Below are 14,605 nucleotides of genomic sequence, written 5' to 3' on the forward strand. Positions count from 1 at the left end.
GCTAAGGTGGCTTTAAAATCATCTTTGGTGGAAGCAAAGCGATCCGAGACGTGTAACGCTCTTGTCAGGCCAGTAATTGACGTTTTGATTTTTTGGGGGCTATTACCGTGGCATGTGTCTGCATCCTCCTGAGGCTAGAGTCTGCCCTGAAACTATTGAGATGATGCAGTCTTCTCAATGCTGTGGAAATTTGCACTGGATGACGAGGAGCTACACGTTGCTGGCATTCTAGGCTGTCACGTGACCATGTGGGATCCTTGCAGCATGCAACACTCACTAGGGCTGGAAATGGGGATTTGATGCAAAGCTCTAATTTCTTTTTTTCTATGTATTATTTTTTGTTCTTTTTGCCCCTGACTTAATGTGTGCCTTTAGCTTGCTCAGACAAGAAGCAGAACAAGACCCTGGTAGCTTCATGATGCCACCTGATTCCTCCTCTGTTTGGCTGTGTGTTTTTGTTTGGGAGAAGACCCTGGTGGATCTATAGCTCGCAGAGTTTTAAGGGATCGTTATTCAATGCACTTCTTGCTGGTAGTTCTGTCTGGCACACAGCTGACATGATCGCTCGCTCTCCCAGCCATTTGTACATAGCAAGGATCATCATGTCGAGTGCCTACCTCTGTTTTCTGCAGTCTCTCCTCCTCCAGTCACATCTCTCGCATTCTGCCATGTAGTACTGATCCTTCTGGCTATTTGTTTTTTTTTTTTTTTTTTAGTTTTGTTTTTTTACATTTAATTTTAGCATTATTTGATTTTAATTCTCTTGCTCATACTTGGCACCTGCAATGTTGTGTGATTAATTGGTGATCATGATGAACATGTATTCTCGAAGAGCAACTGCAGCCGTGATGACAAGGGGATGTAATAATGGTCGTTATGCTCGAAATTCTCCCAACAGTGACTGCATTATTGAAGAGAAGACTGTGGTCCTACAGAAAAAGGATAATGAAGGCTTTGGATTTGTTCTCCGAGGGGCAAAAGGTAAGTGGCTGTGCATGCCATTGTCAGGTAATGTGTATGTGTGTGTTGTGGTCTTTTTTTTAAATGTTTATGCCTAAAATTAAACAGGATTTATTCCTGATGCTCTCAGTTGCTAGACAACACAATTCTCCCTTGCTCCGCCACTCCTTGTGATTGTATCATGCTCGCATACTGCATTCCAAGTGGTCAGGGACACCTGATTAACACAATCAAGATGCAAAAACTTTTTGGGTAGAAGACTTGAACATCAAAGAGCTGTCTGGGAGTGGGTAACACAAACCCCAGGCGCCTCTTTCAATCCAAGGGTTAACAGCTTGCAGACGTTGCTTGGTCGACATACAAATATCTAATGCTTTGGTATTTTCTCTGTGCTTCTTACACAATGACACAGAGAGGAGGGAGCTGATAATACAGACCGCTTAGAGCAGGCATTCACAACTGGTGGAAGGCAACTAGAAGCCCCAGCCTCTCCTAAAGGCCTGCAATTTGAAGTTCAACAGCCTCATTGCTGAAGGTGTCCGTACCCAAGTGTATTCAGCTTTTAAATTAGTAGGTGCACCGTTTTGCACCTAATAACTGTGTGCAAGTTTCAGGACTTTCCTGGCAAGTTGCCTCTTGAGTTTTTATATCAGTATTGTCAACCTGCAAGCATGTGGCGCATCATTTAGCAGGATTTTCCCCCTAGAGCACAATGGCGGTTTGACATTTTAAAGAACATTTAAGGTCCTCCCTAAATTACTGCTGCATTCTGCATCTCTTTCAAAGCTTTCAGTCTTATTTAACAAGGTAGAGCAAAATGCACAGATTAGGTGCAAAGTAACGTAATCCACAGAACCAATTGGAAATCATTTGTTGTTGCTGATCTGTATGATTGACTGGTATGGGCTACTAAAGTATCGTTCCACGTTGCATTGCTATATGAAATAAGCCCATTAAAGCTTTATTTAATAACAAAATGCCAATGTATTGACAACCCATAACAACCAATCCCTGATTAGTTTCCTTAATCTAAATGCAAAAATCTGATGGAGGCAATACATTATTGGTTGCCATCGATACAACATCCTTGAAAATCATTCCAGAATCATGCTTTTGCTACTGGCTGCTGTCATGTAGAGTCCATGCCAGCACTGACAGGACCTTGGGGTTCTGGAATGTTGGGATTTAGGCCTTGCATGTCATTTAATGCAAATGTACATGGTTTGTGTGGTCTGATGATTTGCACTGCTGCTTTTTACTTCAGATTTTGCTTAGAAAATGATGCTGTCCTTACCTGGAATTTGAAAGATTTCAAAGTGTTTTGTTGAGGTTCACAAGGTTCACAATGTATTTCCACCAACTAGAATAGAGGGCCACTTTCACAAGGTTTTGTTGGGAACTGCATGTTTGTGGGGTGCTCTTCCAATGGTAAAATGTAAATATGGGGTCTCAAGCATAGTATTGGCACTTAGGGCCTAGTTCGATCATCCGGTATTTCATTGGTTAGTGATTTAAATGACTTGGCTGAACATACTTTAGATTCAAATGCAAGATTTGCAGTTTCAGTGGCTTGTACAGTTAAAAGTTTGTCATTCAGGCCTTCTCAATACATGGATATAGCAAAATGTCTGTACAGGGTACCCAGAGACATCAATTCGATTCAAAGCTTTCAGGTTCCAATTCTCTTTTCCAGGGCCTGCATGAATGTGATTGGTGACTGTGAGACAATTCAGACATTTCTCTGAAATGCATTGTAACATGGTGTTAAATATGTCATAGGATGGTCAGATATTCAGGCGCAACCCCAATGTCCTGTAATTGTTTTTTGCAACCATTTATTTTACAAGCAGTCTAAGATCACCCTTTATTACACCCAGAATAAATGTTAAGTGAAATAAAGGGGGATGACAAGGGAACATTCACACTAATCTCACATTAAACTATAGTGATCTTTTAGGGTTGCCAAACCTGTCTGATTTTTGTAATCACCATGAAATCGTCTTCCAGTCCAGTCAATCATCTACCATCTATGGCCAGGTTTAACTGCTTGCCGTCCACCCCATAAATAGACGGAAGTCAAGCTCCCTACAGCGGGGTGCCGTACGTAAATATACAGCTTTTTTTTCTGCTAGTGCGTGTGCCCCCTAGCACGTGCACGAGCAGAACACAGTAACAAGTGTAAGCAACCGGTAACAGCTGTTACAAAAAGTGTCTGGGTGGCTCGCTGGCTCTCTGCATTAAGATAAGAGGGAGATCAGCACTCTCCCACCTGCTGATCTCCTCTTCGATCTCTGAACGTGGAAGTGGTGTGTATTACATCACTTCCGCATTCAGCTGACATTTCTCCGGCTGCTATAGCCAGAGAAGAAGCTTGTTGAAGCAGATCTGTGCTTCATCAGCTTCTTTGGGGGGTCCCTAGGTGACATTAGGGGTCTTATCACCATTGCCTAGGCCACAATTACTACCAGCATCAAAAAGAATACAAGGTCAAGTTACTAAACCCAAACACATTTGGTGTATTAAAGGAGAACTATGAGGTGAGAGCTTTTCACTCACCTCATAGTTCTAGCCGACCTGTGACAATGAGACTGTCACAGGTCGGCTCAGTAGATCGGGAGGTGAGCAAACACATACCGGCATTCGCTCACCTCTCGATCCTGTCACGGCTCTCTGCCGTGAAAGGGGAGGGGCTGGATTCCCCCCTCCCCGCTCCGATCCGCCAGCGCTGACTGGCAGAGCCCGCTGTCAGTCACGCAGTTGGGCGGATCCCGGAACAATTGTCGGGATCCGCTTCAGCTGCGGCGTCTCAGTATACCGCGAGCTGTAGCTCGTGGTATACTGAGCCTAGGGTGACGGGAGGACGCTAGTTTGTGTCCTCCCGTTACCCTAAGGAGAACTATGGGGAAAAGCCCTAACCCCATAGTTCTCCTTTAATTACCATATGATGTTTACTTATTTTTAAGATCAAATTTCTTTTTGATTCATTGAACATTTTATCACATACTATAGATCAGTTACATTTACACATTTACTGCATGTTATCCTTCATTGCTATGTTCTCGATTTGTGGGGATTTTTGCCATGTAAAATACAGGTACTCTTGCATGGATTTTCATCCCTTAGAAGCACTCCAAGCAGTTGCAAAATGAACCCTTACAGTGGGGCTATCCCTGCACTGCAAGGGTTAACTGCTTGTTTTTATTTACGGTCTAAAACAAAGAAGTTAAACTCACCAGAACATCGATCCTGCTTGGCTGCTACACTAGTCCCTGCAGCTTCTTCCCCCCTCCACTCCCTGCAGTCTAAGGCCCCATTCACATGTAGCGACATACCTTTGCAGCGGCCGGGATAGCGCGACTTTCGGGGCGACGTTCCAGCGACGGTAGCTCGACCTTCTCCGTCGGGCTCCATAGAAAAAAGCAAAATCCGGCGAAAAAAGGGTCCTGTAGAAGCAACTTGCGACGAGCAACGCGCGACATGGAGCTAGGACAGCTCCATTGACTATCATTAGCCGGCAACTTCTCGCGATATCGCACGGCAAAAATGCACGATATCGCGGCGGAAATCGCGCGATAAGTCGCTACATGTGAATGGGGCCTAAGGATCCGGGAGTACACTGTATTGGACATGAGGATGCCTTGGGATATTCCACTGCCAGAGCAGAAGGAAAGAGAGGTGAGAGGTCTCTGCCGCAGGATCGAGTATAACTTTATTTTAGACCCTAAAGAAAAACGAGCAGTTAACCCTTGCCGTCCGGGGGTAGTCCCACTGCAAGGGTTAATTTTGTAACTGCCCGGAGTTATTTTTTAAAATTCCATAAATTTCTCACTAGGGATATTTGTGAGATTCTATGAAGTTGTCTCTTATGGAGGACAAGATGAGAGACAAGAGAGAGATGAAACAAGTTATTACAAATTGACAATACAGGAAAAACAAAGTCTTTCCAAATAGCTTTTTCATGAATCCACGCCTCTTTTTGATTGTCATGTATGTAATCTTTATGTTTTGATGAGAACATTTAAAATAACAGACACAGTTGAAATCGCTAAAACAGCTTTTGACCTCCTAAGGCTGAACTCTGGGCAACTAAAATACACAGAGGGGAATTTATCAAAACTGGAGCAGACAAAATCTGGAGCAGCTGCGCACAGGAAACCAATCAGCTTCTATCTTTCATTTTCAAAGCTTAACTGAACAAACTGAAGAGAGAAGCTGATTTTGTCTGCTCCAGTTTTGATAAATCCCGCCCCGGAGTTTTGATACATATAAGTTTTACCTGCCAAGAATTTATATTTCCGTCCATACATTTACCCAGCCCTGTTAGATGGCACAGCCAGGTTGCTGACCTGACTTTTTTCTGCTGCAGCTTGGTCACCACTCTGCCCCCAGCTTGTCATTGGACAGTGAAGGAGGAGCAGGATACTGATGAGTCATCCCTTTGCTCTCTCCACCTGTCAGAACCTTCCTTGTCAAGATTCTTGCATGTAGCACACCTAATTGGCTCCTAGTGCTGTACTTCCAATCTGAGCACTGCCGTACCAGAAATTACAGCATACTAATACGAGTCAAATTGAAATACTCGCACTAGCTGCATTTAAATATTATGTTTTAAGGAATGGATAGCTGTATTGATTGGTGTCTGTGTGTATCTGCCTGGAGTTCAGCTTTAAAAGGCACTCGCCTAGAATCAATATGTATATTTTTTTAGTATAAAAATCACATTCAGATTTTTTTCATTTTTATTTCATACGTTAACTGCAGTGCATGGCAACGTGCAAGCTTCAAAGCCTCTGGTGCAGTTTTTTGGGTCAGTAGTATTTTAATGATGTGAAATAATGCGACTCAGCAGGAACGCAGGACCTGTACATGAGCAGATGCCAGAGGGATGCGCGTACAGGTGTTGCTGATGTCTTCTAGGATCCAGCAGCCGTGCGCGGGTGGGAGGCGGGGAGGGGAGCACAGGCAGATTTATTATTGACTTTTCTAGAGCACGTCAATTGATCCCCCGGCCCAGCGTTTGCCAGTCCTTGGGGTCTGTACGAGACTTCATTTCCAGCAGGCTGCTGTTTACTGCTTATAAAACATTCAGTGGGCCACTTTGTGTCGTGAAGTAAATTGGCCAGCGCTGACCTAGCAGGTGTCAAACTACGCTGACGCCTGTCATGAAGTGAGCCCATTATTCCAGAGCACGGGCTCACAAATCAGGCAGTGTGACGCGGCTTGTGCATTCTCTATGCAAAAGTCAATTCATATGTATTAAATACACTACAAGAATTGCCGTGCATCCTTATTGGCTGTATAGCCTAGGGAGAAAAATATTTGCGGAAGGTGAACTGAAAGCCTGTTTGATGTGCTGCATCTGTTTTGTAGGCATCAATCTGTATAGCCAATGCAGTTTGACTCACCAATAATCTCCCCCTATACACAGATTTAAAAAAAAAAAAAGGTCCTGTCTGTGGCCTCTTCTCTTCTGCACCTTAAAGCTGAGCTAGTATGCAACAGGAGAAAAAAACCTCATGTGGCACAATAGGAGATTCTTTAGGTCTGCGCTGTGTAAGCGCTGCTGTCATTCAGCATGATGTATTGCGTGAGGCGTGTGAGGGCATCTAGAACCACACTCCTATTGCATTGCAAGTAGAGGTCTTTGAAAGAGTTAATTCATTGCATATTTAAATTTACACAGTTCCCTACTTTAAAACCATGTTTTTCATGTTAAAGTTCATGAAAGAAAGGCTGACAAGTGCGTAGTCGTTCCTCTTATCTAGTAAGCATGGATATTTACCACTGACAGTACATGGAACCATTATAATTAGTCGGTGGTCCCCCATTGGATACACAAACACATGCACGTGTCTTGGTCTAGAGCAGTGGTTCTCAACCTTTCTAGGGTCGGGACCCCTTCATAACATTTGCCAAGTTGTGGTGACCCCCAATTGTAAAATTTAGGGGTGCACCAATACTAGTATCTGAGTGGGCTCTAAGGTGGCTAGTGGCACTCACCTCCCCTCACTCACTGCCCAATTCCCTCTCTCAGATCCCCTCCGGCCGCCGCTGCTGCAGCACCATCTAGGAGAACTGACACTGCTGCACTAGGAGGAGGCTAAGGAGTCTCTTACCTAGCACAGCACAAGGCACATGGCGACCCCCTCAACTGCGGCTTGCGACCCACTTTTGGGTCGCGACCCACAGGTTGAGAACCACTGGTCTAGAGCTTAACAGTATTCTTTTTATTGCGGAACAGTCTGAACTCCTAGATGAAAGTTGTACAAGATGCAAACTCCTGTGCTTTTGTAGGAACAGAATGTTCAGGGAATAGAATCTGCAAAGTCATAGAGCTGAACACTATCGGGGTTATTCACAAAAGTGTGAAGAGTTTGGAGAAGACAGGAGAAGTGAACAATCTAGGACAACATAGCTGAACTACAAAGTGAGCTGAATTGGCAATTTTTTCCAGATCAGCTATGTTGTCCTAGATGGTTCACTTCTCCTGACTTCTCCAAACTCTTCACCCTTTTGTGAATAACCCTGTATGTTACTTTTCTACTTATGAGCGGACACTAAGGAGCAGCACACAACATTGTAAGCATATAGATGTATACTTGACAACACTGGTCTATGGTATAGTCAACTGCTTCACAGATGTAGATGTATAATTGACAACACTGGTCTCTGGTATAGTCAACTGCTTAACAGATGTAGATGTAGATTGGACATCCCTGGTCTCTATAGTTTGCTGCATCCCATATTTTGCTGCAGCTCACCATACTTGTTCAATATTTGTGCAGTCTCTGTACAATTCCCTTTTAGACCCCATTCACACTGAGCGATTTGTTGCACAATTTCAGCTCATAAATCGCTCAAATATCAGCTCAATGTAGCTCAGTGAAGCTTGCCCAATGCATTTCAATGGAGCTATTCACATCTCATAGCTCAATGTCACCTGTAGCTTGCAATTTGGCCCAATAGACTTTAATGGCGTAGCTCAATGTCGTGCGACATTGTCGTGCTACAGAAGTGTCACTTTTGCACAGAATTATAAGAAGGAACATAAGCAGGAAACAAGAAGAGGAATTATGTCATATCAAAACTGCTTTTTATTGGATACAGCCCAATGTAGCAGCTACGAAGTCCATGCCAAAAGTAGCGCTATGTAGCGAGACAATATGTGCACTGTAGCTCAATGTAGCTTAAACAGCTCACTGTAGCTTGATGTAGCTCAATGTCGCTCAGCTCAAAATCACGCTTGATGTAGCTCAGTGTGAATGGGGTCTAAGGCCTGGTTCACACCTGGGCGTTTTACAGCGCGTTCCTACGCTCTGTAAAACGCTCAACATGTGAAAACCAATGATTGCCTATGGGCATGGTTCCCACCTGGGCGTCTTATAGCGTGTAGGAACACGCTGCAAAACGCCCTACGTCCAAAGAAGTACAGGAGCTTCTTTGGGGCGTATTTGCCGTGCGCATCCATTGGGATATAGCCAGGTAGCCCTCGGAAACGCGCGTTTTTTGCACAGTTTTTTTTACCACGCATCGCGGTTAAAACGCGCAACAAATGCGCATATTCGATACGCCTAGGTGTGAACCCAGCCTTAGAGTTACCAAAGCTATATAATATGAGGAGCTCCTAGACTATCCATTTCATTTACATCCACTCAGGCAGACTCTCATACTGCCTAGTTGTTGGTAGATCTAAAGAAGTTTGTACAGTCAGATTGTGACCTGTATGGTGGGCTTACAGCTTTTGGGAAGAGAAAGCTGATAGCACTCTGACCATCCTACCAGAAGATTAAACAGATGCACCTACATAGCAGGCTCCCTCTGCCCTCTTTCTATAACAGCCTGATATTAGTAATCATTATGCTTATGCTGCAGAATAAAGAAAACTCAATTTCTGGTTGCCCTCGGGCCACAAGCACCAAGCAGCCTGCTGGTGTACTCCTAATACAATGTATGTCAAAGGGATGCGGACATATTTGCGCCAGTGACCTACATACAGGAGGCCCTCATTCTATGGGAGCAATGCATAGTCGGAGAAATGAAGGTTGACAGCTCACTAGGAATTCTTGACATTACCGTAGCACCACAGGATATGGTTTGTGTCCCCTAGTGGGCTCATACGCTGTATGTTCAGCCAATAAAAATGCCTTTGCAGACATTCGTTTCTAGTTATGAATATTTTAGTTTGGTCATTGCACACTGTGGTGACGAGGAAGTTATACACACAAAATAATATGAAGGACGATCATATACAAGCATGGAGGAATAAGCCTTTAATTATTAGAAGGTTAATCAGCACATTTAGTTCAGTATGCATAGCTTTATTGACGAAGAAAAGTAAATAAAGAGCAGGATATTGTTTTGCTGGAGCTGTTTAAATCAGTAAATACGATCAGTCAACACTGCTGCCTAGTCTGCTTGCACTAGGAGAAAGACTAGGAAACCATATCGAGACAGACCAGCTTAGAGAATCCATAAACCCCCGTTTTTTATTTAAAAATTGTTTCAGCAGAACGGGACTGCAAAGCCATTTGTTAAATATGATAAACACATTGAAAACATTATAGCACAAGAGGAATTGGGGAAATGAGAGTGATATGAGCGTATTCACCATTTGGAAGGAGAGTGAACATATGAGTCTAGTCTGTGCACAAGGGGTGTTTGCTGGCTTCACCTTCAAATTGTAGTGTGGAAATTCTTAGAATGGAACATGAGAAAGGATAGAGAACAGGGAGGCAAAAAACAAGAATCGAGAAGAGACACAAAAAAGGAGAGGTAAATTGGGAAGGGTTTTAGACCTCAACCAATAAAAGAAAATAGGGACTTAAAAGAGAACTATGGGGTAAGTGTTTTTCCCCATAGTTCTCTTTAAGAGTCACGGGAGGACATATAGTAGCGTCCTCCCGTGACCCAAAGCTCAGTATATCGCGAGCTACAGCTGAGACCGCCACAGCCGGGACGGATCCCGACAATGCTGTTGAGAACCACTCAGCTGCGTGAGTGACAGATGGCTCTGGCTATCTAGAGGCAGAGCCAGCTGTGCCCACCCCCTCCATTCCTCCAGTCAGTCCTGGAGGATCGGAGCGGGGAACGGTGACTGACAGTCACCGCTCTCTGCAGGGAGATGATCGAGAAGTGAGCGAGCAACTGTATGTATTCGCTCACTTCCCGATCTATTGAGCCGACATTGTCACACGTCGGCTCAAACTATGAGGATGAGTGATTTTCACTCACCTCATAGTTCTCCTTTTAAAGCACCTCTAAAGCCAAAGTTTTGGGTAGACTTGTTAGGAGTTAGAATCCCCTCAGGTTATTTGGAAGTGTGGAAAGAAAGCACTGGGCCCGTGTGGTTATTCTCAGGCTTTTTCTAATCCAGCAGTAGTTAATAATGTGAATATGGGTGATCTGGCTAACGAGTAAGCAGCTTTCGCAATGCAAAAGATCTCCACTAGATCCTTGAGTTGACAGTGAACACAGTAGATGTGGGAATTGAAGTGCCACAGCATTTAAAATAGTCCAGATACAAGTTTATTCCATTAGGGTCAGAGGGACCTTGAAGTAGAGTAGCAAAAGCATTTCAGGGAACCCAAACACACCCCCTTCATTTGGGCTTACTAAAAGAAATCATATATGTGGGCCCAGTAGCTGCCAAACCAGCATGCGGACAAGCCTCAAACTCCAAAACTCAATACAACTTTCCACATACACAATTTCTCTTATAAAGCGGGTGTGTTTTGACTCCCTGAAATGTGTTGGCTACTCTACTTGAAGATCCTTCTTATCCTAATGGAATAAAGTTGTATGTGTATTATTTTAATTAGTGTGTTGCTTCAATTCCAATTTCTACTAGGTTTCTGTTACGTTCTTTGTTCTCATGTGGGAGATTTACTCTTTGTTTGTCCTGGTGGTCACTGCCATCCAAACTTTTGAGTTGTCACCAGAACAGGAATAGATAGAAAATCCACAAATGAAGACAGGTGTTTCAGGAAAACTAAGAGATAATTCTTGTCTCTTTGGATGGATTTCCTCACTTCCTGTTGTGTTTGCAGGACAAGACGTGAAGGGAAATTTCCTCAGTGGTACACAGAGGGCAAAAAAAAAAACCAGATAGGGATTCTGACTATTCCCTAATTTATCAAAAATGGAAAAAAAACTTTTGGTTTTAGATATACCACTACAGGACTACAGGAGGGGACGGATACAAGACCAGTCACCCTACACAAGGAGAGAGAGCAGCAGTGACCGATCTTTATTACAGGAGGGGTGGAGAAAAGACCAGTCACCCTGCACAACAAGAGAGGGCAGCAGTGATCGGTCTTTATTACAGCAAGTTCCTTTACAGAGGCAAAGTTTCCCCCGGGATGACTGTACAGATATAAGAGAAATTCACAAATACCTCTTGCTGTTCCCAGTGTTTAGCTTTAAGTGCAGTTCCCTATTATAGTCATTCAGAAGGCATCTTGTGCTCTTCTGACATCAGCACATTGGATTCTGATCGGTTCCTATGGGTTATTGCACTTAAGATTTAGAGCTGTCAGTAAGGCCGTATATAACCCTCAAGAAATGAAACCACTTAAAGTGCATGTCCAGCCAAAACTTTTTTTGTTCTTAGTTTTGGATAGAGTGGTTAGAACCCCTATCGGGTTTTCCCTGCCATCCTATAAAATCCTTCCCTAACCTATCTAAAACTAGAAAACACATTGGATTTTTTTTTTGTTATAAATGTGCCAGCTCCAGGGCTGTCATCCGTACCCTTCTTGGGTTCTTAGTAAGTCACAGACCTGGAACAAGCACTTATTTAATGAGGTCAGAACTCCTGACCCGCTTATGGGTTCTTGGCTAGTAGGTATATTGGTTCCAACCTCCATTGCTGGTTCCTGAATAGCAAACAGTAAGTTAACTTTTTCCAAGCTTGGCCCTGCTTAAGTGGTGACATGTTCAAAGCGAGGAGATGACGACACGTGGGACAAATTGTATCTGTTTTATTGAAAACTGCTCGTTTCTGTGGCAAGTCTGTAAAATTCAAGGCTGCAGAGCACTTTATACCACCAGTCTTCTAGTGTTACTTACTGACTTCCTATTCTCAAACAAGCATACAGATCTTGTGAATATGTGTGAGTGACGCAAAGTCTGCACTTTTTCCTTGTGCATTCATCTGTACAATCTTAAGGCTCAAGTTATTTATTTTTCCCCCTCTTTTAGCGGACACGCCTATTGAGGAATTTAACCCAACACCAGCCTTCCCTGCCCTGCAGTACCTGGAATCAGTGGATGAGGATGGGGTGGCATGGCAAGCCGGCCTGAGGACCGGAGACTTCCTTATAGAGGTAGGCAACATTGGTTTCAGTTTTCGGTTCTGCAAAATCAGAAAATGTCTATTACAAGTTCACCCTCTATAACAGGGGTAGCCAAACTTTGTCCACCTAGCTGTAGTGAAAAGCCATCATGCATCTGCTTCTGGGAGTCATCCCTGTGGCTGTCAGAGACTTGCAATGCCTAATGGGATTGGTAGTCTCACAGCTGGAGGGCTGAAGTTTGTCTACTTCTGCTCTATAAGCTGCTGATTGGTTGCCACGGGTCACTCTTCCCATCATTGTGCTGCTAAAAGATGTCCATCACCTATAGGAGAGTGCCTGGACATGGAGCATTTTCTTCACACGGATACATTGATAAAGTAACACGTTGTCTCTGAGGCTGTCAGCGTCCGGATTAATGTGACAATATAATATAGAATTCACTGTGGGCACAGCTACATTAATAATGATCTGTGGCATCCAAGCACAGAGCATAGTCCGAGGCTCTTGGCTCCATGCAGCTTTCTGCTTTGTGGTCACAGATTTAATAAAAGGCACCGAATTGCACATTTTCAGCAAGAATCTTAAAAATAAAAGGAGTTTCTCAATATTGTAGCCTTGCGATGCTTGATCTTGCTTCAAATGTGACAGATTTGCATTAAATGAGCCCAGATTTGTTGTAATACTTCTGTATATCAAAGCTTGTGTTTCAGCATGCAATTTTGGACGTCATTCATTGATTTCTCTAGCGATCCGTGTGTTAAAGCTGATTTGTTGGAAGAAGATCATGTTCATTTTCTTGCTTTACTGAAGCTTGAAGTTTTGTTCGGCGTTCTACGGCGCAGTATGGCAACGTTGTGTAGATCCTAAAATACTAAAATATGATAAGTGATGGTGGAGTTATTTCCAGCCTAAAATGAATTGGATATGACTGTGCAGCATTTCCAGGGTTTGCAGCCTTTCTTCAAAAAGCAGATGCTGTGGTGTTCTTGCACGGTCGTATTTTTGTGTTTTACGGTGATGTTTGTGTTCTAGGGGAATGAGATTGGTTTACTTTTGAGTCATTTCGTTATTATTGACATGCATACTTCAGCGCTGGATGCTTGCTTGATCAACAGGGTTTGACGTGCACCAATGTTTGTCAATACTTAACTGTGCAGTGGTTGATGCTTTCTTTGCTAAACAGCTTTATTTTTTTTTATAAACAGATGTTAAAACTAAGTAACTAAATACATTTATTTAAAGCTGAACTCTAGGATAAGCAAATATTGCAGAAATACTAAGGGCATGCGTGTTCCTACTTGAATTTGATGAGGGTTCTGTATCTATTCCAGATCTGTGCAGTGACCCAGTGTAAAAAATGTCCCTGTAATAAAGACCGGTCACTCCTGCTCCCTTTCCTTGTGCCGGGTGACTGGTCTTGAATCCGCCCCCTTCTGTAGTTCGCTGCAGGCAGCCTGTAGTGGGTGGGGCCTGCTGGGTACCTCCCACAGCTCTGCTTGTTGCACAAGTTATGCACAGCTGATGATGATGTCAATGCTACTTTCATATGGTAATATCTGTGTTGGTATACATAAAGTGATATTTAAACTTCTGTGGCTATAGAGGAATATATTTAAATGAAGTTTGTGTGCCTGTAGACATGCTCCTATAGTGATTAAAGTCAGTTTATTTTTTTTATCATTACATAGAGTGGGGAAGTGTTTAGACTCTTGTAAACTTTTTGTTGTCTGGTCCCGCTGGAGAGATTCATCCTTCCTATTTGTCCTGGTAAATTATCACTGTGACATACACTGTAACATTTTGGATTTTCCATCACTTTATATGCCAGTGATAATGGTCACCAGGACAATCAGGGATACAATTTGTCCTGGTGACTGTTATCACTGGGATATAAAAAGAATTACAGTTGCCACCAGAACAAGAGTAGAGGGGACATTTTTCTGGTGGGTCATCTATTCTTGTGAAAATGACCTAGGAGGGGTATTCTCTTACCTTTGTTGAGATCGTCTTCCTGTTGTCTCTCCGGGACAAGAAGTGAACTGAAATCAGCCCAAAGAGAACAAAAAACAAAACAAAAACAGGAGTCCCTATTCTATTCAAAAAAATGTTTTGACTTTAGATATATGCTATAACTGTGGTCAACTAGATTACAGCCCTCTTCTTTTTTATTGGATGGTAGAATAACCTTAGAACCAGTTGACACCATGTTGTCACTTGGTAAACTTGTTGTGTCTTTACATTTGGGGTTTATTTACAAGGCAGTGACTAAGATTTTCACCCTTCTCTGGTAAGGAATCCATCATTGTTATTTAAAGCACATGGACCTGGAAGATTTCCCTGCAAAGAATGTA

At 43.1% G+C, this 14,605-nt stretch overlaps 1 protein-coding gene across 4 annotated transcripts in view; it reads left to right on the forward strand.

Moving 5' to 3' along the window:
- Window positions 1-14,605, forward strand: part of SHANK2 (SH3 and multiple ankyrin repeat domains 2) — a 334,773-nt gene that overhangs the window by 186,888 nt on the left and 133,280 nt on the right. For all 4 annotated transcript variants that reach the window (XM_018568872.1, XM_018568873.1, XM_018568874.1 and 1 more), the window contains 2 exons: window positions 899-981; window positions 12,160-12,284. In XM_018568872.1, the coding sequence (XP_018424374.1) occupies window positions 899-981; window positions 12,160-12,284 (208 nt within the window). The remainder of the gene's footprint in view (window positions 1-898; window positions 982-12,159; window positions 12,285-14,605) is intronic.

This window comes from Nanorana parkeri, unplaced genomic scaffold (assembly GCF_000935625.1).
Source record: "Nanorana parkeri isolate BGI_ZX_2015 unplaced genomic scaffold, ASM93562v1 scaffold1256, whole genome shotgun sequence".
Taxonomy (NCBI): Eukaryota; Metazoa; Chordata; class Amphibia; order Anura; family Dicroglossidae; genus Nanorana; species Nanorana parkeri.